This window comes from Harpia harpyja, chromosome 15 (genome assembly GCF_026419915.1).
Source record: "Harpia harpyja isolate bHarHar1 chromosome 15, bHarHar1 primary haplotype, whole genome shotgun sequence".
NCBI lineage: Eukaryota > Metazoa > Chordata > Aves > Accipitriformes > Accipitridae > Harpia > Harpia harpyja.
The window spans coordinates 31,172,594-31,193,810 of NC_068954.1; the positions used below are offsets into that span (position 1 = coordinate 31,172,594).

General features: G+C 66.4%; 3 protein-coding genes across 8 annotated transcripts; 1 reads left to right on the top strand and 2 right to left on the bottom strand.

The window, feature by feature from the left end:
- Positions 1 to 376: 376 nt before the first annotated feature.
- On the bottom strand, positions 377 to 12,023 carry PAN2 (poly(A) specific ribonuclease subunit PAN2). 5 transcript variants are annotated; one of them, XM_052810131.1, is made up of 26 exons: positions 11,890 to 12,023; positions 10,820 to 11,120; positions 10,123 to 10,292; positions 9,809 to 9,929; positions 9,638 to 9,715; positions 9,212 to 9,479; positions 8,628 to 8,970; positions 7,988 to 8,084; positions 7,278 to 7,397; positions 6,985 to 7,104; positions 6,783 to 6,911; positions 6,406 to 6,605; positions 5,821 to 5,981; positions 5,396 to 5,502; positions 4,814 to 4,912; positions 4,242 to 4,318; positions 3,573 to 3,714; positions 3,168 to 3,305; positions 2,394 to 2,453; positions 2,157 to 2,247; positions 1,921 to 2,078; positions 1,653 to 1,796; positions 1,264 to 1,443; positions 1,038 to 1,131; positions 752 to 949; positions 377 to 671 (listed from the first exon to the last, which is right to left on the bottom strand). In XM_052810131.1, exons 2-26 carry the CDS (start codon positions 11,099 to 11,101, stop codon positions 637 to 639), a joined length of 3,612 nt encoding a protein of 1,203 aa, XP_052666091.1. In that variant the 5' UTR covers positions 11,102 to 11,120; positions 11,890 to 12,023; the 3' UTR covers positions 377 to 636. The 5 variants fall into 5 exon arrangements, with proteins under 5 accessions (XP_052666091.1, XP_052666092.1, XP_052666088.1 ...); XM_052810132.1 differs by having other exon boundaries at positions 5,842 to 5,984; XM_052810128.1 differs by having other exon boundaries at positions 5,821 to 5,984.
- Positions 12,024 to 13,236: 1,213 nt separating this feature from the next.
- IL23A (interleukin 23 subunit alpha) lies at positions 13,237 to 14,761 on the top strand. 2 transcript variants are annotated; one of them, XM_052810204.1, is made up of 4 exons: positions 13,237 to 13,657; positions 13,791 to 13,889; positions 14,294 to 14,419; positions 14,551 to 14,761. In XM_052810204.1, the coding sequence occupies exons 1-4, from the start codon at positions 13,475 to 13,477 to the stop codon at positions 14,695 to 14,697; spliced, it is 555 nt and encodes a 184-aa protein (XP_052666164.1). In that variant the 5' UTR covers positions 13,237 to 13,474; the 3' UTR covers positions 14,698 to 14,761. The 2 variants fall into 2 exon arrangements, with proteins under 2 accessions (XP_052666164.1, XP_052666165.1); XM_052810205.1 differs by having other exon boundaries at positions 14,318 to 14,419.
- Positions 14,762 to 14,884: 123 nt separating this feature from the next.
- STAT2 (signal transducer and activator of transcription 2) lies at positions 14,885 to 20,895 on the bottom strand. The gene is made up of 24 exons (XM_052810135.1): positions 20,837 to 20,895; positions 20,159 to 20,382; positions 19,914 to 20,045; positions 19,688 to 19,838; positions 19,519 to 19,617; positions 19,356 to 19,448; positions 19,204 to 19,282; positions 19,016 to 19,101; positions 18,790 to 18,938; positions 18,558 to 18,716; positions 18,332 to 18,484; positions 18,224 to 18,244; positions 18,038 to 18,131; positions 17,862 to 17,918; positions 17,700 to 17,783; positions 17,527 to 17,625; positions 17,099 to 17,234; positions 16,966 to 17,015; positions 16,782 to 16,870; positions 16,576 to 16,712; positions 16,289 to 16,477; positions 16,157 to 16,214; positions 15,133 to 16,043; positions 14,885 to 15,064 (listed from the first exon to the last, which is right to left on the bottom strand). Exons 3-24 carry the CDS (start codon positions 20,042 to 20,044, stop codon positions 14,928 to 14,930), a joined length of 3,162 nt encoding a protein of 1,053 aa, XP_052666095.1. The 5' UTR covers position 20,045; positions 20,159 to 20,382; positions 20,837 to 20,895; the 3' UTR covers positions 14,885 to 14,927.
- Positions 20,896 to 21,217: the final 322 nt, after the last annotated feature.

Genomic DNA, 21,217 nt, shown 5'->3' on the forward strand with positions numbered 1-21,217 from the left:
CGGACAGCCCGCGGAGAGTACCGAGGACCCGCGGCGATGCCAGGGCCCCGTCCGCGTGGCGCTCGGCCCCCCGCGGAGGCGGGGCCTGCGGTGACTCCGCCCCCGCGACCGCCCCGGGCCCGCCCCCGGACCGGCGGCCGCGCCGTGGCCCCGGTGCCAGCCCCGATCCTTCCTGCCGTGTCCCCGGTCCCGGCCCCGGTCCGGGTCCGGCTCCGCCGTGCCGTGTCCCCGGTCCCAGCACCGCTCCGGGCCCCGCTTCTTCCTGCCGTGTCCCCGGTCCCGGTCCCAGCCCCGGTCCGGGTCCGGCTCCGCCGTGCCGCGTCCCCGGTGCCGGTCCCTAAGCCCGCGGCCCCGGAGTCAAGGAGGAGACGGCGGCGCGGGTGTCCGAGGCTGCTTTATGAGGGCGCCCGGGCCGGCGGGCGAGCGGGGAGGGGGCGGAGGAGCAGTGATTGCCGGTACCGGCAGGGAGAGGGAGTCCCGGGGCGCCGGGCCCCGGGGGAGGCCCGGGGAGGGGATGGGGGGTCGGGCAGGGTTGGGGACAGCCCCGTCCCCGCTGCTGGTTCCAGTTCCACGTGTGTCCGCCTCCCGCGGGGGGGGATCCCGGGGCTGCTCCTCGCCCGGGGACGTGGGGTCCGGTCACAGGGCCAGCACGGGGGGGTACACGGCCCCATCTGCCAGAGACAAAGCGGGGTGAGGGGGCGGTGGGGGGCGGTGGGGGGGGGAAGCACGGGGGGCTGCGGTGTTGCCTTACGCTTGGGGCTGCTCTGGGTGTCGGGCTCGGGCACCTTCCAGTCCATCTTGCGCCCCTTCTCGTAGAGGCCCTTGAGCACCTTGCGGAAGTCCTCGGGCTCGGCACCCTGCGGGCTCAGCTCCAGGTACTTGCGGTAGAGCTGCAGCGCCGTGCGCGCATCCTCGATGCTGTCGTGGGTCTCCCCCTGGATCTTCAGGTCTGGGGGGAAAGCCGCGGTCAGGGAGGAGGGGGGCTGGCGGGGACCCCCGCTCCTGCCCCTGCCGGATCTGAGGGTTCGGCCACTGACCCAGGAAGTACCAGGCGAGGAAGCGCAGGGAAATCATCCTCTTCCTCGGGATGTGGAACAGGTAGACGGTGTCGATCACCTGGTCCTTGGGCACCTGGAAAGCAGAGAGGGTCCTGCTGCCAGGGTGGGGGGGAGGCCGCCGAGCCCCAGTGCTGCCACCAGCCTCCCAGCCCCACCCTGAGACCCCCACGCCCAGGTTGAGGGAGGGGGGGCTCCATGCTGTCACCATCAGGTTGATGACACGGAAGTCCTTCTGCAGCCCGTGGCCCACAAACTTGACTCCCACATCGATGAGGAAGCGCAGCTTCAGGTAGGTGGATTTGAGAGTGGTGAGGTGCTTGGAGGAGATCTTGGCATCCAGGTCCCCCGGCTTGATCCCTGAGTACTGGGTCAGGTAATCCACTACCTGCGGAGACCAGGGCCCATGGAGGTGGGCTGGGAGGGCTGAGGGGCAGCCGTGGGGGTCTCCCCCCTCCCCAAGTCCCCTGCCAGCATCCTGGGGAGGGTGCTGCCATTATTGCAGGTGGCCCTCCGTGGAGTGGGAGGCAGAGTGGGTCCATGTCCTCCTCCCTGCAGGGCTGGGGAGCTGCATGAGGCCAGGCAGGAGCCCCATACCTGCTCTTGGGTGGAGATATAGTCATCAATGAAGGGGACACCCTCGTTAGGGCCCTGGCCACGCACGCACGTGATCCTGGCCACCGACATCTGGCTGGGCTTGATGGTGGACTTGGTCCCGTCGCTGCGAAGCTCGGCCTCCTCCTGCAATGGGTGAGAGGAGAGCTCGGTGATCAACAGCTCCTGCAGTCCCCATGGGGACCAGGCGCACCCAGAGGGGCTGCCCCTGCACCCCAGCACCCCCTCCCCTGCCGCGGGGAGGCCTGACCTCATTCAGCGTGACAAATTCGGCATCCAGCCCCACCAGGTCGCCCGCCTGCGGCATCTCGTTCAACATAAGGGGGATGAAGGTGGCATGGCACTTGCGCTGCTTGCGAGCCAAGGAGGCCTCCGCCAGCAGCACGCTGGCTTCGATCGGGTTCTTGACTGCAGAAAAAGGGGAAGGGAAATCAGCTGCGAGCCAGCGCCGCTGGCCATGCAGCCACTTCCACCCCAGACACTCACTGACGAGGTTGTACTTGGCGTTGAGGTTGCGCCGGGCGTAGTACAGGATAGCCGGCACCTTCCAGCTCATGTCAAACTGCACCGCCTCGCACTGCAGGGGAGGGGGGGGACAGTGCAGGGGCAGCCCGGTGTGGGGCTGGGTGCTCCTGCGTGCAGCAGGAACCCCCCCTCCACGGGGTCCCCGCAGCCACGGTCTTGCGTCAACACAGGGCCAGTGGCACGGCCCCGAGCGCTCACCTTATCCACAGGCTCAATGAGGAAGTCGTTGAAGAGATACCACTGCTGGTGTGTGACTCCCTGGGGGGAGAGGCAGAGGCACTGCCTTAGGGGCCCCCCCCAGGCAAATGCAATGACTCCTCTACCCAATTACCAAGGAAAGAGGGGTGTGACCATGCCATGTGGGAACTCCCGCCCTTCCTGGGACACTGTGGGGAAATCCCTGCTGGCCTGGGTGGTGACAATGCATACATGAAGCACTGGGGCTGGACAGGCACGGTCCCTGCCCGACTCGGTCCCTGCCCGACTCGTAACCACAACCCCATGGAGATGCAACAGATAAGAGACAGGGATGCAGCCTTGACACACTCTGGGAACTCCTGGCTTGGGCATCTCCACCATAAAACAGGACTGCCCAGCCCAGCCCCCTTTCCTTGGGAAGGGAGATGACGTCCCAGCCCTTACCTGGAAGCACAAGGACAAGCTGGCAACGTGCCTGTGACCAGGAGGAACCAGCCTGAGTAAGTGTGGGAAGAGCGCTTCTTCAGCCCTTCCCTCCCCGTAAGGTGCGTGAGCAGCACTTAGCTGCTTAGGGCTGCATGGCACATTCAGCCAAACACTCAACACTTGACTAAGAGACCCAGGAACAGGTCTGTGAAACAACCCAACCCCGGAGCTAGCCATGGGCGAGAACCCCTCGGCAAGGCAGAACTTCAGGGGAGCAGGGCTGCTCTTGGCAGCCTGTGGGTACGATGGCTGTGGGCAGGAGAGCACCCATCCCGCAGGGCTTCTCACCTCCTTCCTTTGGTGATAGGTCTCTCCCACTTTGATGTGCCCCACCAGGCTGCCCCCCGTGCGGGAATCCAGGATGTGGACGACAGTGGCCATTAGATCGTAGACATAGACCGACTCAGGGTCATCGGTTGGGCTCAGCTGCAGGAGGAACCAGCCCCAGAGAAACATCTGAGCCCCGGCTGTCAGCCAGGCAGCTCCCAGGCCTCCAACCCAAACCCCAAAGCTCGGACATGCTGTCTCACCACCAGCCCAGAGGTTTCCATGGTCACCCAAGGTGTCTCTGAGACAGCCTCGTTATCTCTCGCCCACACATGCTCAGCAGAAAGCAGTTCTGAACCAGTTCTGCTCCCACAGCCCCACGTGCACAAAACCACGTAGCCCCAGAAGGATCTCATCAGCCTTTACCTCATCACTCTCACTCCAGTTGCAGACATCTAGCTCCTTGCTCTTGGTCAGCCTCATCTTGATGGCATGAGGGATCCAAATGTTCTTCAGTTCCTCCACAGAAGGATACGAATGCCCCGTGTCGGGGTTCCCCAGCTCCTTCCTGCACGGAGAATCATGGAAGGCCAAGTTGGAGGGAGTCACGAGATGTTGTCCAGGCCAACTTCTCCAGGGCAGGAACCCTGTCACCCCACCCACCCACTCGCCAGCCTATTCCTGAACCTTCCGCAGGACAGATGGGGAAGCCAGAGCTGCATCACTTCCCCACAGCTGCCTAGAGCAGGGCCCTGGGAAAGGTGGTCAGTTAATGTCGGCCAGAAAGGGCCAATACATGGTCCTTGGTCTTTTGTCAGTCTGAAAAGGGAAGGGGAATGAGAGAGCTGGGGGCTCAAAAATGGGTCACAAGGTGGATCACAAGGGTATCTGAAGGAGATGCTGTGCAGAACGCCCATACAGGGTCACAGTCTCAGAGCAGCAATGAGACTGTTCCAGTTCAGAGCCCCTGAGGAGCTACAGACAGGTAGATTATCAAATTATCAGATGAGAAATGGCCCTGAGCTCTCCAAGGCCCAGAGAACAACCCAGAAGGCGTCACTGCTCAGACTCGCCACCCCAGGAATGGTCACCTACCACTCTCCAAGAGAGATTTCTTTGCCTTTGGTGATCTCAAAGCCTCCTCTCTTCATCATGGCTCTCTGAAAGGCATACTGGCAACGAAACACAGGCAAGCGTCAGCGCAGAGTGACAGGCTGGGCTTGGGAACACGTGGGTGACAGCCAGGCCAGAAGTGGGGAAGAGACAGGGACTTTTAAAGTCGGTGAGAGGGAAAAAGACAGCGAGGGAAACCCAACTGTCTGCCCGCTCTCTGCTGGGCTTGTGCTCTGGGAAGCAGGCACTGCCTTGCTGCTCCTAGGTCCTGGGGGACTGGGGAAATGAAAGAGTGACTCTACTGCAGTCCCGTCAGCTTTGTCATGGCAGGAGATCTTGTCTTTTCCAATTCCAAACGCACAGCTCATGCTACAAGCATGACCAAATACCAACATGTCCTCTGTGAACAAAGTAGGGTGATGCTCGGGTGGAGAGCAAGAGACTGTTAGAGACAGCGAGATCAGAGTGAAAACACCTCCGCAGAACTGGACACGCAGCAAACCCCATGTGCCAGGGAGAACAAGCCTGCTTCTGCCCCAAAGTGTCTCCCCCACCTCAGCCTGTGTCTTCCAGAAATCTGCCTCCTTGGAGCTGTTCACCTCACAGTTAATGACCAGGACGTCCGGCAGGCAGCGGATGTTCCGGGTCTGGACCTGCAGAGAGAGCAGGAGATGGAAGCTGGGCAGCACCAAGAGCCCTGGAGAGGCTCAAAACCGGATTTGGCACGTGCTACCCTCTTCCCTCCTCCGCCTTTGCCTGCAGAGCTTCCTCTCCACTGCCTGGCCGGGTTCCTGGTAGCTGGGGGTACTGCAAGAACAACTGAGGGAGGGAGCAGGTGTGCTCAGCTCCTGGAGGGGGGTTTCCCTGTGCCCCCTACCCTGAGAGGATTCAGCTGGGATTCGCATGACCTGTGAGACATATTCCAGTGCTCACACAGCCCAGGAAATACCCCAATTCATGCCGGCTCGCCATCCAGGCCAGGAACCGAATCTCCAGCATCCACTCAGGAGGTTCCCCACTGACTAATGGAGAAACTGCCCCCACTCAGCCAGTGGCACAGGGCACTCACACCCTTCTCCCACACCCCCTCATAGCCTGTGAAGTGTGACATGCTCGCACCCCGCTGCCAGGCTCACCGTGGGCTGGTACTTCTCACAGTTCTCACACCAGGCTTGTGTGTTCTGCTCCAAGCAAATGCTTCGCTTTAAAATTTGGGCAAACTCATAATCTTTGACTGGCTTTTCTGAAGGAAGAAAGGAGAATAACGTCACCTTCCAACACACAAATCTTTACCAATTTAGCTCAGCCAAACCTCTGGGGTTTTCCTCACAACCACCAGCAAGAAGGTCCACCCCCAAATCTTTCTGTAGCCAAAAGCTCGGCAGGTTAGAAACCCACCACTAGACCTCGGCTGCTGGGTCTGCTGCAGCCCGGGACAGACCACTGCAGAAGCTCCTCGCTGCAGATGTCTATCACCTGGAAAAGTCACGGCTGGATAACAAACCCCACCCAGCCACCGAAATGCAGCAGCGTTAAACATGCCAGGCCCTGCCCTGCCCACCTGCCCGCCCCTGCCTGTTACCAGTGCTCTCAGGGTAGGAGAGGGTGAAGAGCAGCGTGGAGGACACGCGGACCGTTTCCTTGCCACAGCGACACATGCTGCAGTTCTCCATCTCGCAGCTGAACAGCTGCCCGATAACTGAGTCCCCTGAGGACCCAAAGCTGCTGGAGAAAAAGAGCACCAGGGTTAGCAGGATCCCGGCAATCCCTACAGAGCAGGGCTGGCTGGTATGGTGGGCTGAGCACTGGGACCCACGCATCTCGGGCTGCACAAGGGCCGTTCAGGGCCAGGACCCAAATTCCAGCAGCTCTTGGGGAACCAGCCATCGGGCTTCCAGCGCCGGTGCCCTCTGCACAGCCCCAACCCGCCAAGCAGCAGAGCTAGGCTTAGAAGGGACAGAAGTTCAGCACGGGGTTCAAACCCTGCTGTAGGGGTAGCCTGCAGCTCCACGTGTTCCCACGCAGCCCTCAGGGCAGACATGAGTGGCAAGAAAGCTCCTTCCCGAGCGATGGATGGGGCCCCTGGGAGCCAGTCCCCCTCCCTGGTTTGATTACTCCCTGTCCTGTCCCCTGGCCAGGGACTTACCTGCTGCCAGCACCCCGATACGCCTGCGGTCCCTCCTGCTCCTGGGTTTCCTGGTGCAGCTGAGTAAGGATGAAACGGTTCCAGCTCTGAATCAGCCGCCCCAGGTTCACCTTCCCTGTGGCTTCGTCCGAGTCAGCCAGGATCAGCCCCAGCGCCGAAGCCTCTGGGATTGTGCGGAAAGCCCGCAAAAAGTTGCTTCCCTGGGGATGGGGCAAGAGCAGCATGTCACCGAGGTCAAGTGACAGGAGTTTCCACGCTGTCTGATGCCATCACCCAAGGACCCGGCACCACCCGGCTCCTGCTCCTCTGCGATCTCTCTGACCCTCCCAGGCAGCCCAGCCCGCTGGCCTCACGTCACGCCTGGGCTCACCACAGACCTGGCAGGGGTCTCCTCGGGACAGGTCCAGCATGTGGAAGAGCAAGCCCAGCTCACAGCCCAGGCAGAACTCCTTCTGGCACAGGTGGTTCTGGACCAGGCAGCGGACCGGCTCCAAGAAATACAACACCTGGCAGAGACGGAGCAATCAGGGGAGGTCCTGGGGGCCACAGTGGCCTGGGCAGGGCTGGGGCATCTCCCACCTGGATCATGCAGTTGCAGTAGGCATTGGGGATATGGGGCTCCAGGCCCGCAAACAGCGTCTTGTTGTAATGCTTGAAGTCAAAGTCTTCCAGCCCCAGCTTGGAGTATTTGATCGTGACCTGAGCAGAGACACAACGTGTTAAACAGACACCTTCCCACAGCACGGGACACCGGCGCAACGCCTAGGTGCTCCCCACAGAGACGTGGGCAGGTGCTTGGACCCAGGCAGGTCCTTCACTCCAGACAAGCCCAGCCTGGGGCCTCCGAGCCCCATGCCCTGGAAGGCCACTACCTTTCTGTACTTCTTGGCCACCATGTAGAGGTGTGGCTCCTCTTCCCGCCCAATTGGGGACTCGGGGACTTGGCTGAAGCTGTCAAACTCGTTGTCCGTCTCTTTTAACCGATAGGGAATCTGCGAGGAGTAAGAGAAGGGAAGAGCGGCTGAACCCTGAGGTGAAGAGAAGCACCACGTGCTGAAACTATCAACTCCTGGGCTTTCCTGCCTCCCCAAATGAGCAAAGGAATAAACCAGAAAGGAGCGGGGCCCTCCCTTAACCTGCACGAGGCCTCCACACCTTCCTTCTTACAAGGGACTTATCACTGTGGGGAAACTACAGTGGCGCTGCGGGCAAGGGCGAAACACAGCAGTGTTTTCCCAAGGGCGAGGGACGTGCCATAAACCTCCAAACCGGACAGCTCAAACCTTCCCTACCACAGAGTGAGTTAGCAATAGAACTGGGATTCTGGCCCGAGGGGGGAGACTCCAGCCCTCCTCCATGGCTGGCTCACCCACTGACACTGCTGTCACCTCCAAACTATACACCTGCCTCCTGCAACACCCCAAGCCAGAGAATTTAATCTCTCACCCCTGTCCTGAGCCCTGCAGAAAGCTCTGAGATCATTCAACATGCAGCAAGAGCTCCATCCCTCCCCGAACTGCACACATCCGCTGCTGGCCGAAGTACCCCACGCCCCGCACAATCCCCTTCTGAGAGCGGGTACCTGGTTGCGGAGCTTGGTCCTTGGGTTTGGGGCATAGCCAATGAACCCCACTTTCTTCATAGTGCGCAAAATTTCAGGATCTACTGGAGGGGCTCGCCTGCAAAACACACCGTGACTCAGAGGCTGCTCTGTTTGACAGCATCATTTAACCAAGGGCCTTGCTTGGTGTGCTCAGAGACCCAACCAGCAGGTCATGAGGGTTTCCCCCACTTAGTCCTTTCCCCAGATTCATTTTCTATCACAACAAAACACCTGGGCTACGCCAGAAGACGGCAGCAGCGCTGAGCGCAGGCATCTTCGGGACAGGGCTCAAGCAAACAAAAAACAAGAGCTTCCGCACAGGCGGAATGCAGCCAGGATCCCACCAGGATCTCCCCACCAGGAAGACAGAGGTTTGACCATACTCTACCATCTTCAGACCTGCCAAGTCACTGCACCTTAGCGGTTAAGCTCCACCACGGGGAGCTTATATTACATTTCACAGGGCACTTGACAAGGAAGGGCAGCACCAGCCACGAGGCGGGGGAGCAGGGGGAGCAACAGAGCTGCTTTCCTGTTCCCAAGACCCGGGGAAGGAGAGGAACTCTGCTGGGGCCAGCTTTCCCATGCTGGTTTTCGCTGGGAGAGACTGGCAAATTACCGGGGTGCTGGGGCAGAGTTGGCAGCGGGCCAGTCGGAGAGCAGGGTATCGCTGGTCAGCGGCACAGGGATGAGCGAGAGTGGCACAAGGTCCTGGTTCCAGTCCAAGTGGGGCAGCGTGTCCACGATGCAGGGCAAGGCAAAGTCGGTCTCCCGGGAGTAGGCATTGAAGGTGACCTCTGGGGAGTCGGCCCAGAGGTGGACGCACCCCTCCGAGTCGCCGAAGGCCAGGGCCTGCTTGCTGGCCGAGACGTCAAAGGTCATGATCAGGGGCCCAACGGTGTTCACGTGGAAGATGTCAGCGGGGTTGGCGAGGCCGGTGGGCTCGCAGAACTGGCACTGACCTGCGTGAGAGGGAAGCGCGGAGCAATGTGGCACCAGGGAACGTGCGGGCAGCCAGCACACAGTGACCCAGCACGCCTCTCGCTTACAGGGCCATTTGAACTGGCTGGACACAGGTCGAGAGCACTCGGCCAACTCTATTCCGCTGGAATTTGGCCCTGAGCCTGGGGGATGCTGGGACCATCGCCCCACTCTCGCCAGGGGAGCGGAGCCCGGCCAGGCGGGAGATGCGGCTTTGCCCACCTGTCTGGGAGATGATGGCCAGGCGGGAGGTGTAGGTGGGGATGAAGCGGAGGAAGAAGGGGTCGATGTGGACCTGCAGCGGGGTGGTGGCCCGCATCATGCGCAGGTCGTACACCTTCAGGAAGCGGTCGCAAGCGAGGCCGTTCATTCGGCTGGAGAAGCCGCAGGTCACCAGCAGGTTCCCGTGGACATCAAAATCAGACAAGCTGCCCGAGTACGCATCGAATTCGTGCTCTACCACAAATGTGCGCAGATCGCGCAGGGAGACCTGGGAGGGCAAGATGGAGGTGCTGGATGCCACGCAGGCAGCTGCCGGCTACACGGGAGCCCCTTGAGCTCTGGGAAAAGCTCAACACCAACTCCAGGGTACCCCAGACAGAAGCCGAGCATCAGCAGGGCTGCCAGGTAGGATGGGGCTGGCATTACCTTCCCTGAGGTGTGCCCACAGAAAAAGAAACGGTTTGATTGCCTCATGATGGTGATGCCAGGAACCTCCACAGTGTACTGGGAAGGAGGCAGAAGAGCGGGGTGAGCAGGGTTGAGTCCCAGAACAAAGCACCTCCCTGCAGCAGGGAGCAGCCCCCAGCCCGGCCATACCTTCTGAGTCTCCTGGACCGTGTTGAGGTCTATCTCAATGACGTGGTTCTGCAGCCCACCAACGAGCAGTGTGCTGCTGTCTGTCAGCAGGAGACTGTGCATGTCCTCAGACTCATCCATGCTGTGGGAGAGGACAGCCCTCACACTCCCACCCAGCTCAGGGAGGCAGTGGGGAAGGGGGTGGAGGATCTGCCCTCGCCCTCTCCCACATCTAGCCTTTACACAGCCAGCAGAGGGGCTGGGACCATCTCCCCCAGCACAGGGGCACCTCATGGGGCCGGCACGACCCGCCTGCTGCCGGGGAAGGCACTCACAGGTAGTCAAAAATGATGAGGCCCCCCCGGGACATGTACTTCAGGTTGGTTTTGGTCAGAAAAAGGACACCGTTCTCCAGGCTCTGGATCTGGCGGATGTCATCACTGCTGTTCACTTGGAAGGAGGAGTATCGCTCCAGCGTCGGGCCGAAGAAAGAGGTGGCATGGCCCTAAAACCAGCCAGGGACAGGCTCGTCAAGACCTGCCCCAGCCTCACTTGGATGTGACACAGGCAAATGCTGCTTTGCCCTGTGCCAGCTCCCTGGCGGAGGCAAGCTATCGGCTGCCTTATGGCCTCAGCCAGCCTACGGGGGGGGGGCTTCCTGCCCCCCGTGTGCCCCGAACTGCGGAAGACTGCTCAGGTTTTTCCTTTTCAGGCAGATACATGCAGACACAAGAAATGAACCAAAAGCTCCAGCAGCACCACACATCAGGACAGTAAAGTTACTTGGGAAACACCAAGAGACTCATGCTCCAAGACCCATCAACCACCTCCGGGCAGTAGCTCTGCACCGGTGCAGCACAACCCCAGTTTGAGCAGGACCCTCCAGCTCGGCCCAACGCTGAACCGCTCTCCACCCACAGCCAGCTTGCCCCCAGCTGGTGGCAGCAGGCAGGTGTCGGGCTGCGAGAGCAGCACAGACAGCCCATCTCGGGCAGTGACCCTCCCTGCTCCGCTCCCAGAGCAGGCACCTACCCCGTGGTTCCCAACCCACAGCATTTCTTCATGCAGGTCGAAATGGGAGACAGAGACGGGCACCCCCACTTCAGAGACAGCGGTGTGCAGCTCGCTGTACATGCCCTCCATGAGGTGCACCGACTCCGGCACGGCGATACCCTCTAACGGCACCCCCTCAGGATCCAGCTCCACGTTCTGCAGCAAGCTGGGGTTGAGATGGGGGTCCAGGACAGGGTCCAGTGCGGCGTGGAGGGGGGGAGCATACTCGGCAAGGGAGGGGTCAAGACCTTCAAAATTCATGGTGAAAACCAGCGTCTCCCTTTGAAACAGAAAAGGAACTAAGTTGGTCAGTCAGAAACACCAGGGCTCTCTGATTCTTGGAATTGGCGGCAGAGACCCGGTGACTCCGAGGGATGGAAAAGGCGGCTGGAATCTCCAGTGAGTGTAAGGTGCAGCGCTCCTGCCAGAGACACCGGCAGCACCGAGCCCACGCAGGCAGCGGGGCCTGTAAAGTCCCTTCCCCAGGACACACTCAGAGCCCCGTCACGGCCGTGAGCCACCGGGGAAAGGAGCCCGTGGCAGCCCCGTTCCCGCGCTGGGATCAGCCCCGGTGCACCGGGCAGCCTCCCCCGGGAGCCGGACTCCCACTCGGGCCTGGCTGCTGCCAGATCTCGGGCCACCGGCCGGGCTCCCGCTGACCACCCCACCCCGAGCTGACCCCCACCGAGTACACGCACACACACACACCGCCTCCCCCGTGGGAGGCACCGGGCCAGCTCCGCACCCGCCTCCTTTATCTCCGCAGACCGACACCGAACCCAGCGGCGGTATCGGCTGCCGCAGACCCGCAGCCGTTGGCGGCGGGGCCGGGCGGGGCGGGGCAGGGCAGGGCAGGGCAGGGCACGGGTGGGGGGCCCCAGGCCCGGCCCGAGCCGCCGCCGCCGCTGCGGGGCCGCCGCTCTCAGCACCGTGCACCGAGCCCGGGGCCGCTACCCACAACCCCCCGCGCTCCGGCCAAGCATCCCACAGTGCTCCGCGCCCCGGGGCGACGGCCGCCGTTACCCACAGCGCCCCGCGCCCGCCGTTACCGAGCAGCGGCGAGCAGAGCCCCGCCAGGGCCGCAGTCCCGGGCTCGTCCCGCTGCGCCGCCACGGCCGGGCCGGGGCCGCCGCCGCCCCTCCCGCCGTCGCTATGGCAACCGCGCCCCCCGCGCTCCCGCCTGGAAAACAGGCCCGCCCTCGGAGGAGGCGGACCAATAGCAACGCGGAGCTGAGGACGCCGGCCAATCAGCGCCTGAGCGAGGCGGGACTAAGCGGCGCGGCGGGTGGTGTGCAGGACGGCGCGGCGGAGAGGACAAAAAGACTGAAATTGGCTGCGTCGGGGCGCGGTCCCCGGGGCGAGGCTGCGGCCGGGAGACCCCGGGATGGGGATGGTCGGGCAGCGCTCCGGGACCCCCTCAGGTCCCTCCGTCCCCCCAACACCGCACGGACCCCCGGGCGCTGCCTGCCGCCTGCGGCCCCGCGCCGTCCCCCGGTCTCCCGCGGCGTCCCGCCGAGCCCACGGGCGTTCCGCAGCCTCCCCTGGCACCGCACGGGATCCCAGCGTGTCCCACGGGCTCCCACGGGGACCTACTGGTGTTAAGCAGCATCCCCCGCCCCGCGGGATCCCAAAGCATCCCCAAATGCCCCACAATGTCGCACGCTCTCCCCTGGAGTCCCACCCCCTCCACTCGTGTCCCGCGGGGCCCCCAGGGCAACGCACCGTGGCCGGGCCGTGATGCTGAGCCCCACCGGCCCCGGGACCCCCCCCCCCCCCGCCCTGGCACCCCCGCCCTGGCCTCCCCATCCCAAACCCACGGGGGACACGGCGCCACGGGCGGGGAGGGGAGGGACGGGGTGGGCCGCCCCCCGGAGCGGGTGCGCGCCCGCGGGCCCGGGGAAGGCCGGGGGCAGTCCCGCCGGGCGGGAGCGGGAAGGGCCGGAGCCGCCCCGTCGGGGCCGCCGCGATTGCGGCGCCGCGGGCAGCACGGCCCGGCGGGGACCGGGGCTGCCGGGACCTGCGGGGGTCCCGGGGGTGGCGGGGGGCACGGCCGGGGGAATCCCCGCCGGGACACCGCGGCCCCGAGGAGCCGCCGGCTGCCGCGCCGGGGCCGCCCCGGCTGATTTCCCGGTGCCGCCGAGGGACACCGCGGGGGGGGGGGGGGAGACGGGGGACACTGGGGGACACACCGGGGTACACGCACCGAGGGGACACCGAGGGGACGACGAGGGGACACCGAGGGGACGACGACACCGCCGGGCTCCGGGGGTTCCCGCCCCGCCCGGGCCCCCCGGTGCTCTCGGCGGGGCGGCCCAGGTGCACCGGGCGGGGGGTCCCGGGGCGGGCGCGGGGGTCCCGATCCGGCCCGTGCCGCTGCCGCCGCGGTGGCCCCGGGCGCGGAGCCGCCAGGAACTGCCCCGGGTTTTCCTGCCCGTCCCGTCCCGTCCCGGCGGGGCGCGGGGCCGGGCGCGGCGGGGCGCAGCCCGGGGACCCCGGCCCGGTATCGGTTCTGCTTTCGAGGGAGGCGGCGATTTCGCAGTAACGGGGGGCGGGTGCCACCTGCCCCGGGGATTCCCCACCTGCCGCCACCCCATAAGAGCCCGGTGCCGGCGCCGGTGGCGGCACCGACCGGCCATGGCCCCGCTCCACCGTCTCCACCTCTGCCTCTGCCTCCCGCTGCTGCTGCTGCTGCTGCCGCCCGCGGCCCCGGCCCCGGCCCCGGTCCCGGGCCCCCGCACCGACTGGGCAGCCTGCAAGAACATCTCCCGGGAGCTGTTGCAGCGGGTGGCGACCCTCAAGGAGCCGCACCAGGTCCTGGTGAGCGCAGGAGGCTCGGGGGTCTGCGGGGGCCGGAGGGTGCAGGGCATCCTGGCAGGAGGGGTGCCCCGAGGATGCGGGGTGCGAGGGAAGGGGGGGGACATGGGGACCCTGCTGACACTCCTGCTGCCAGGAGGAGACACACCTGAGTGAGGAGGACCCCAAGAACTGGCCCCCCCGGATCCGCTGCAGTGACGCCTGCGACCCCTCCACGCTGGACACCAACAACACGGTACTGGGGGCCGCGGGGTGCTGGGGGGCTGCAGCAGGGCAGCCGGAGGGTGCCTGGGGGATATGCCTGAGGGAGGGTTCAGGGATGCTGAGGGATGTGCCGGGGGTCCCAGGGATGCTGAGGGATGCTCTTGGGGTTCCCAGGCATCCCAGGGTGCTGGGGGAAGTATGCAGGAATCCCGTAAGTGCTCAGGGGGTCCCAAGGATGCTGAGGGATGCTCCTGGAGTTCCCAGGGGTGCCCAAGGATGCTGAGGGATGCTCCCGGAGTTCCCAGGGGTGCCCGGGGGTCCCAAGGATGCTGAGGGATGCTCCCAGAGTTCCCAGGGGTGCCTGGGGGTCCCATGGTGCCGGGGGATGTGTGGTGGGGATCCCCAGTCCCCCGGCTCAGGCCCCGCTTCCCGCAGCGCTGCCTGCGGCGGATCCTCCAGGGGCTGCAGCACTACCGGGACCTGCTGGGCTCCGACATCTTCACCACCCGCCCCCTGCCCTGGCTGGAGGCCGCACTGGACCAGCTGCTGAGCCTCGTCCAGGTGAGTGGCTAAGGGGGGGGGGGGGGGGGCGGCAGCCCCCAAGGAGCCTGTTCCCCCACTGCAGCCAGGGAAGCAGGCACCCATCAGCTGCGGCTCCTGCTTCGGGCCCCCTAACCCCACTCTCCCCGCAGCAGGAGCACGGCCGCCTCCCCCGGCACCCCATGGCCCCCAGCGAAGCCTGGGCCCACCCGCTGCTGCAGCGACTGGCGCTCCAGCGGCTCCAGTCCTTCGCCACCATCATCAGCCGCATCTTCACCCACAGCGCCAGCCCCCGCTGAGGCTGGCCTGGCCGTGGCCCCCCCCCCCCCCCCGACTATTTATTCCCCTCTGCCCCGAGGGGCTATTTATGTGCGATGCTCCCTATTTATCTCGGGTATTTATGGATTTCTAATAAAGGTCTGAAGGAGATGAGCGGCTCCCCATGTACGGCGCAACCCAGGTCTGCCCGTAGGCAGCACAGGCAGCTGGGGTAGGAAGAGGTTTATTTACAGGAGGGGGCCGGGGGGAGTTACTGGAAGTCATTGGCGTCGATGTGGAGCGGAGGGAAGTCGGCTGCAGCAGTGAAGAGGGAGCTGACGGTGGGCAGGGCTGCGTCCTCGGGCTGTGGCAGGAATGGGTCGTGGGGGTCCAGGAGCGCGGTGCCGCCTGCGGGACGAGGAGAGGTCAGTGCCGAGGGGGCACCTCTGTCGTCCCCCCCTGGCCCCGACACTCACCCGCCAGCCTGGGGCCCAGCCCCTCCAGCTCCCCGTTCATGACCTCCAGCATGTCAGGCATGAGCTCCGCCACCTCCAGCGTCTCCAGCGTCCCCGAGCCTGGCTTCAGCCCCTCCGTCAGTGACTGCAGAAGCTCCTGCACGTCTGGGCTCCCGGGCAGTGTCTCCAGGTCCCTCAGCTCTGGTTGCAGTGTCCCCTGCCCCTCAGGGAGCAGCAGCGGCTGCACAGCTCCCAGCGCCGGCTGCAGCAGCCCTGCGTCCCCAACTCCCACTTGCTGCAGCATCCCCGTGTCCCCAGCCACCGGCTGCAGCATCCCCGTGTCCCCAGCCACCGGCTGCAGCATCCCTGGTCCCACCTGCAGCGTCCCCTGGCCCTCGGGGAGCAGCTGCAACACCAGCTGCGGCTCCACGGCCCCAGGTCCCACTTGCAGTGTGCCCTTGTCCTCGGGTGCCACATGCTGCAGTATCCCCAGCCCTCCGTGCAGCACCTGCAGCGTCCCCATACCCCCCGGTCCCACCTGCAGCGTCCCCTGGCCCTCGGGGACCAGCTGCAGCACCAGCTGCGGCTCCAGGTCCCCAATCCCTGGCTGCAGCATCTCCGAGACCCCTGATCCCACCTGCTGTGGCCGTGGTGGTTCCAGGCCTTGGGGCCCTGGCTGCAGTGTCCCCGAGCCCCCGGGCTGCAGTATCCCCGGGCTCGCAGCCATGCCCTGCGCTGTCCCTGGGCTCGAGGGCTGCAGCGTCCCCAGGTGCCCAGATGTGACATGCAGCGTCCCCCCGTCCCTGGGCTGCAGTGTCCCTGAGGTCTGGGGCTGCAGCGGTGCCAGGCCACCGGGCTGCAGCTGCAGCGTCTCCAGGTTTTCCGTGGCAGCCACCAACTCCTCTTCTGTCTGCCACGACTCATTTGCCTGCCTGCAGGGAGAGACGGCAGGTCAGGGTCGCAGTACGGGGACACGAGGCTGCGGGCAAGAGGGTCCCCCTTCCCGCGGGGGCCACAGAGGGACCGAGGCATCTCCTTGCCTCACCTGGAGGACACACGGATGAGGCGCCGGTTCAAGTATTTCTTCTGCTCCGTCAGGTTCCCTGGGGACAGAGGAGAGATCAGAGGAGGTGGCAGGTGCTCCCCCTGCACCGCGCCGTGCCGCGCCGTGCCGTACCCTCCTGCCGCTGGCTGTAGTAGGGTCCGAAGGCCTCGTCGCGGGCGATGTCGGGGTACAGGAACTGGAGGGGGTTCTCGGGGATGTTCTCCTCCACCAGCAGCTGGTAGTCGCGGATGATGTCGGGCAGCGCCAGGGACGCTAGCTCGGCCGCGGTGTAGGGAACCACCGCACGGAAAGCGGGGGGCCCTGCGGGGTGGGGGGCAGCTGGAGTCAGCACCCAGGGCAGGCCTGAGGCCAGGGTGAGGGGCTGGACTCTGGGTGGGGAGTGGGGGGGGCACGCTCACCGCTGGTAGGGTGCTCCACCCAGGTGCAGGTGACCCCCCCCAGGATACTCTCGCTGAACCGGATCAGGAATGTGCCCGTCCGCTTGCCCTTCAGCAGCTTCTTCTCTTGCTTTCGGCTCACGAAGCCCAGGATGAGCCTAGGGGAGGTACCGTCAGCCCCCGCAGCCCCTGGTCGCCCCCCCCCGGCCCCCCAGCCCCACTCCTACCCATCCTTCCAGAGCTGTTTGAGGTGCTCCTGGAGCAGCCCCAGGATCCCATCCAGCCAGGCCCAGAAGGAGAAGCCGGAGGCGCCGTCCTGCAGGAGAGGGGGGGTGAGTGGGGACCGGCATGGGGGACGGTGCCATGGGGCCACGGGTGGACGGGGCAACAGGGGGGACAGGCACCGCTCACCTTGGAGAACTTGGGCCAGGCCAGGGTGCTCTCCAGAGATGACTTCGAGCCTTTGAGGCAAGAGCAGGGTGAGGGGGGGCAGCACGGCCCCCATCCCAGCCCCAGGAGGCTCGGGGCTGGCACCCAGCCTTACCAAAGAGCTTCTCGGCCAGCATGAGGAGGTGCTCCCTGCTCAGGCCCCGCTCAGCCACGCTCTCGAACTGCCAGCTCAGCACCTCGGCCAGCCGGGGCCAGGGGGCGGGGGGCGGCGCGGAGAAAAACTGCTGCTCCTGTGGGAGATGGGGTGAGCGGGGCCGGGGATGCGCGGCAAGAGCCAGGGATGTGCACCAGAGCAGGGGACAGGGATGGGAAGGGACCAGGGGATGGGGATGGGACAGGGACCAGGACGGGGCAGGGACTGGGGACAGGAGAAGGGAGAGGGGACAGGGCAGGACCAGGGACGGAGACTGGGCAATGAGCAGGGATGGGGACAGGAGACTAGGACCGGGGAAGGGGAGATGGGAGCGGAGATGGCTGGGTGCAGTGGGGGGTGGCGCAGGGCTGGGGAGGGGTCCCGCTCGCCTTAGGGTCGCTGCTGAGCATGTTGAACCAGAGGATGGAGGCCCAGGCGCTGGAGAGCTGGTTGTTGTTGGAGATGATGACGAAGGGCAGCGTGGAGGTCTGTGGGGGGAGAGGGAGTCAGGGTGGCAGACCCCAGCCCCCCCCCAGCCTCCCCCAAACTCTCCAGCCCTCACCTCCAGCTCCAGCTCCAGCCCGCAGTAGGCGTACGCCAGCGTGAAGGTGATGAGGTGCAGCTCCTCTGTCACGACCAGGGGACCCTGCACAGAGGTGGCACCGTGGGCACCGTGTGGCACCAGCCGTCTCCATGCCCCCATGGCCCCCAGCCCCGCACTCACCTCGCCGGTGCCTTTGCTGCCCTTGCCCGACCTGCTGTCCTTCTGCTCCTTCAGCGTCTGCAGGGCAGGAGAGAGTCAGTGTGGGGCTGGGGCTGGGGCTGGGTCCCCGCCCTGCTCCCCCGCCCCGCTCCCCCGCCCCACGGAGGACCCAGGGTTCCAGGCGGGGGGGCACCTACAAGGTACTGGAAGTCGCAGACCAGCCCGTCCTGGGGACTGTCCCCTGCCAGGAGGGTTTTGCTGCTCGAGGTCAGGATGTTGAACTTGCGAAACCTGCGGGGCAGAGAGAGGCCACGGGTGGGAGGCCAGGACCCCCGGGGGGCCACGGCCCTGCCTGCCACGTCCAGTGTTCACTCGGCTCTCACCCTTTTATCTTGGGGGGGTCCCTGCAAGACACAACGGGACGTCAATGAGGAGCGGGACCCTGGGACCCCCGTGGGCGGGCAGGGGGGCGCACCCCCGGGGGTCCCAACCTGTCGATGTGGATCTTGGCCTCCATGCGGTGGTTGCGGTCGTGGAGGCGGACGAGGAGGCGGGCGCGGGCCGAGAACTTGGTGGCCGTGCGCAGCACCAGCGGGCGCTTGTAGGCGTTGGGCATGCTGGGCTGCTGCTCCACCACGAAGGCGCTGGGGCACCAGGAGGGTCAGGGCTGCCCCAGCCCCAGGCCCCCTAGCCCCCCCCCCCCCCCGCCACCCCCACCTCTGCAGCAGGTAGGAGAGCAGCTCCCGCAGCCGCCGCTCCAGGAGGGGGGTCTCTGCCTTCAGCGGGTCCCTCTCATAGGTCACCTTCTGCCGCAGGTCCCCCAGCGCCCGCAGCAGCTGCAGCAGCTGGAAGAGCCCCTGGCCCAGCTCCGTGAACCTGCGGGTGCCGTGGGGCTCAGTGGGGGCCGGCCGTGGCCCCCCACCCTGTCCCCCTCCCATCCCGGCCCTACCAGGTCTCCAGCGGGCGCAGGCGGGTGTCGGTGGGGGCCCCCAGGCAGGCGCGCTGCTGCCGCTCCCGCCAAGCCCCCAGCTCCTGCTGCAGGAAGTCCCGCAGGGTCTCGCTGCGACCCAGAAGCTGCTGCATCTGAGCCAGCACCTCCTGGGGGGAGACGCACGCCTGAGCGGGGGGTGTGGGGTGGCCGCGGCCCCCCCAGCCCAGCCCCGGCCCCCTCTCACCCGCCGCTGCCGGTCCAGGATCTGCAGCTTGGCCTGGAGAGCTTGGACCTGCTGGGCGTACTGGGGGTCGCTGGTCCTGTCCTCGCCTGAGGGCAGAGGGTGAGGGGGGGAAGTTGGGAGGGCACGGGGGGGGCACAGGGCAGCGTGGTCCCGCATCTGCCCCTGGGGCGGGCAGGATTGAGCCTTACCCGGCAGGTAGTGAACCTTGAAGCAGAAGTCGAAGGTGTCCTGCAGGTCCTCCAAGTGCCGGAAGGCGCGTTCGGCCTCCTGGGGGCAGAGGGGGGGTGAGGGGCCGGGCAGCCCCCAGGGGCCTGGAGGTGGGGGCCGGGGGGGCCATTACCTGCAGGGCCACGTGGAACTCGGCCAGGCGCCGCCGGATCTGCTGCTCCCGGTCACTCTCCGGGGGTGTGCCGGGGGCCGGGGCAGCCCCCCCCTGCGGAGACACGGGGCGTCGGGCAGTGGCTGGCAGGACCCCGCGAGGTGGGGGGGGGACCCCGGCCTACCTGCTCCCCCGCCTGCCCCAGGCGCAGGATCCGCCGCTCCTCCTGCAGCAGGTTGGCCACCAGGTTGGCGAACTTCTCCGGACACTCCTCGAACTCGGCCTGCGGAGGGGCCGGGGGGTCAGTGGGACACAGAGACCCCCGGACCCCCCGCCCCGGCCCCGCCACCCACCTGGAGGTCACGGCGGGCCTTGCGCAGGTTGTGCTTCAGCATGAAGTCCTCGTCGCCCAGCCCCGGGCTGCCCAGGCGCTCGCCCAGCAGCGCCAGCAAGGAGTGGAAGAGCATCCGGGCATGGGAGGAGAGCGGCTCGACCGCCTGGCGCCTGCGGCACCGCGGGCTCAGCACCGGCCCGGCACGCACCGGCCGGCACAGCCCCCATCCCCAGCCCTCCTGTTACCAGTTCTGGTCCTCGATCCAGGCGGCCAGGCACTGCCGCACCGCCATGGGCAGCGCCGCCCCGGCGTACAGCTGGTGGACCTGCTCCAGGTAGGCGTTGGCCAAACTCTGCACCTCCTGCCACTGCGCCATGCTGGGGGGCGGGGGGCATCAGGGCGGTCCCGCCAACCCCCCGGCCACAGAACGACCGGTGGATGCGAAACCAGCACCCGCGCGACCCGCCGGGCACCCCTGCACCCCACGTACCTGCCTGCAGCACGGTGGTCCCGTGAGTCCCTCTGCTCCGGCTTGGCTGTGGATGCCTCCGCTCTGGCTCAGCCGCGGGTGGTCCCACGGGTCCCTCTGCTCCGGTTCGGCTGCAGGTGGTCCTATGAGTCCCTCTGCTCCAGCTCGGCCTCGGGTGGTCCCACGGGTCCCTCTGCTCCGGCTCAGGCTGGGCCACAGGAGCACCGCGGCCTGGCAGCCCCGTCCTGGGGTGGGAGGAAGGGATGAGCCGCAGCAGAGGTTTCCCACCCAGGGCCGAGTGCCCGGGGGCCGAGCTCTCCCGAGCTGCAGGGGCCGGGGACACACGCACCCCCCCCCTCCCCGAGGGCCCCCTGCACCCCCTGTGCAGCACCCCAGCCCCCCTCCCCAGAGGCACCCCTAGACCGGTCCCTGCTCGCACCCCCACGGACACTGCCCAGCCAGGTCTCCCGCACCCCAAAGCGTCCCCCCTGCAGGGATCCCGGGGGGGTGGGTGCCCCCGGACACCCCCCGCCCCCGGGGGACACCCCCAAGGGACCCCCCGAGGGCGATCCCTGTGTGCTCCCCAACCGACATCCCCTACCTGCGGCCCCCCCCCGCCCCCGGAGCGGCGCCCTTGCAGCCCGGACCCCCGGGACCCCCCGGGACCCCCCGGGACCCCCCCCGGGGCCGCGCTCCCACCTCGGCGCCCTCGGCGGCTCCCGGCTGCCGGGGCAGGAAGGCGCGGAGGCCACGCCTCATCCCCGCTCTGCGCGGCGATTGGCGGAGCGCGGCGGCCAGACCACGCCTCCCCGATGGGGAGATAGGGGATCCAGCGGCGTTGCCGGCTTCCCCGAAATGACGTCGGGGGGCGGGGACGAGGGGGTGGGCGGGACCGGAGGGCGGGGCCAGAGGGGAAACAGGCGGGAAGAAATGGCAGCGGCGGTCCGGGACGGGTCGTGGGGACAGGGGCACAGAGCCGTGGGGACAGGGACAGGCCCTGGGGACAGGGACGGGCCGTGGGGACAGGGGCAGAGAGCCGTGGGGACAGGGGCACAGAGCCGTGGGGACAGGGACGGGCCG

Coding starts and splice junctions, on each gene's coding strand:
- PAN2 (XM_052810128.1), bottom strand. CDS start 11,101: ATGAATTTTGAAGGTCTTGACCCCTCCCTTGCCGAGTATGCTCCCCCC. Junction 8,085..8,627: donor AACTCTGCCCCAGCACCCCG/GTAATTTGCCAG, acceptor TGTGTTTTGCAG/GCGAGCCCCTCCAGTAGATC. Junction 672..751: donor CACCCAGAGCAGCCCCAAGC/GTAAGGCAACAC, acceptor TGTCTCTGGCAG/ATGGGGCCGTGTACCCCCCC.
- IL23A (XM_052810204.1), top strand. CDS start 13,475: ATGGCCCCGCTCCACCGTCTCCACCTCTGCCTCTGCCTCCCGCTGCTG. Junction 13,658..13,790: donor AGGAGCCGCACCAGGTCCTG/GTGAGCGCAGGA, acceptor TCCTGCTGCCAG/GAGGAGACACACCTGAGTGA. Junction 13,890..14,293: donor CGCTGGACACCAACAACACG/GTACTGGGGGCC, acceptor CGCTTCCCGCAG/CGCTGCCTGCGGCGGATCCT.
- STAT2 (XM_052810135.1), bottom strand. CDS start 20,044: ATGGCGCAGTGGCAGGAGGTGCAGAGTTTGGCCAACGCCTACCTGGAG. Junction 19,102..19,203: donor CAAGGTTCACTACCTGCCGG/GTAAGGCTCAAT, acceptor CTCTGCCCTCAG/GCGAGGACAGGACCAGCGAC. Junction 16,478..16,575: donor GGTGGAGCACCCTACCAGCG/GTGAGCGTGCCC, acceptor CCCACCCCGCAG/GGCCCCCCGCTTTCCGTGCG.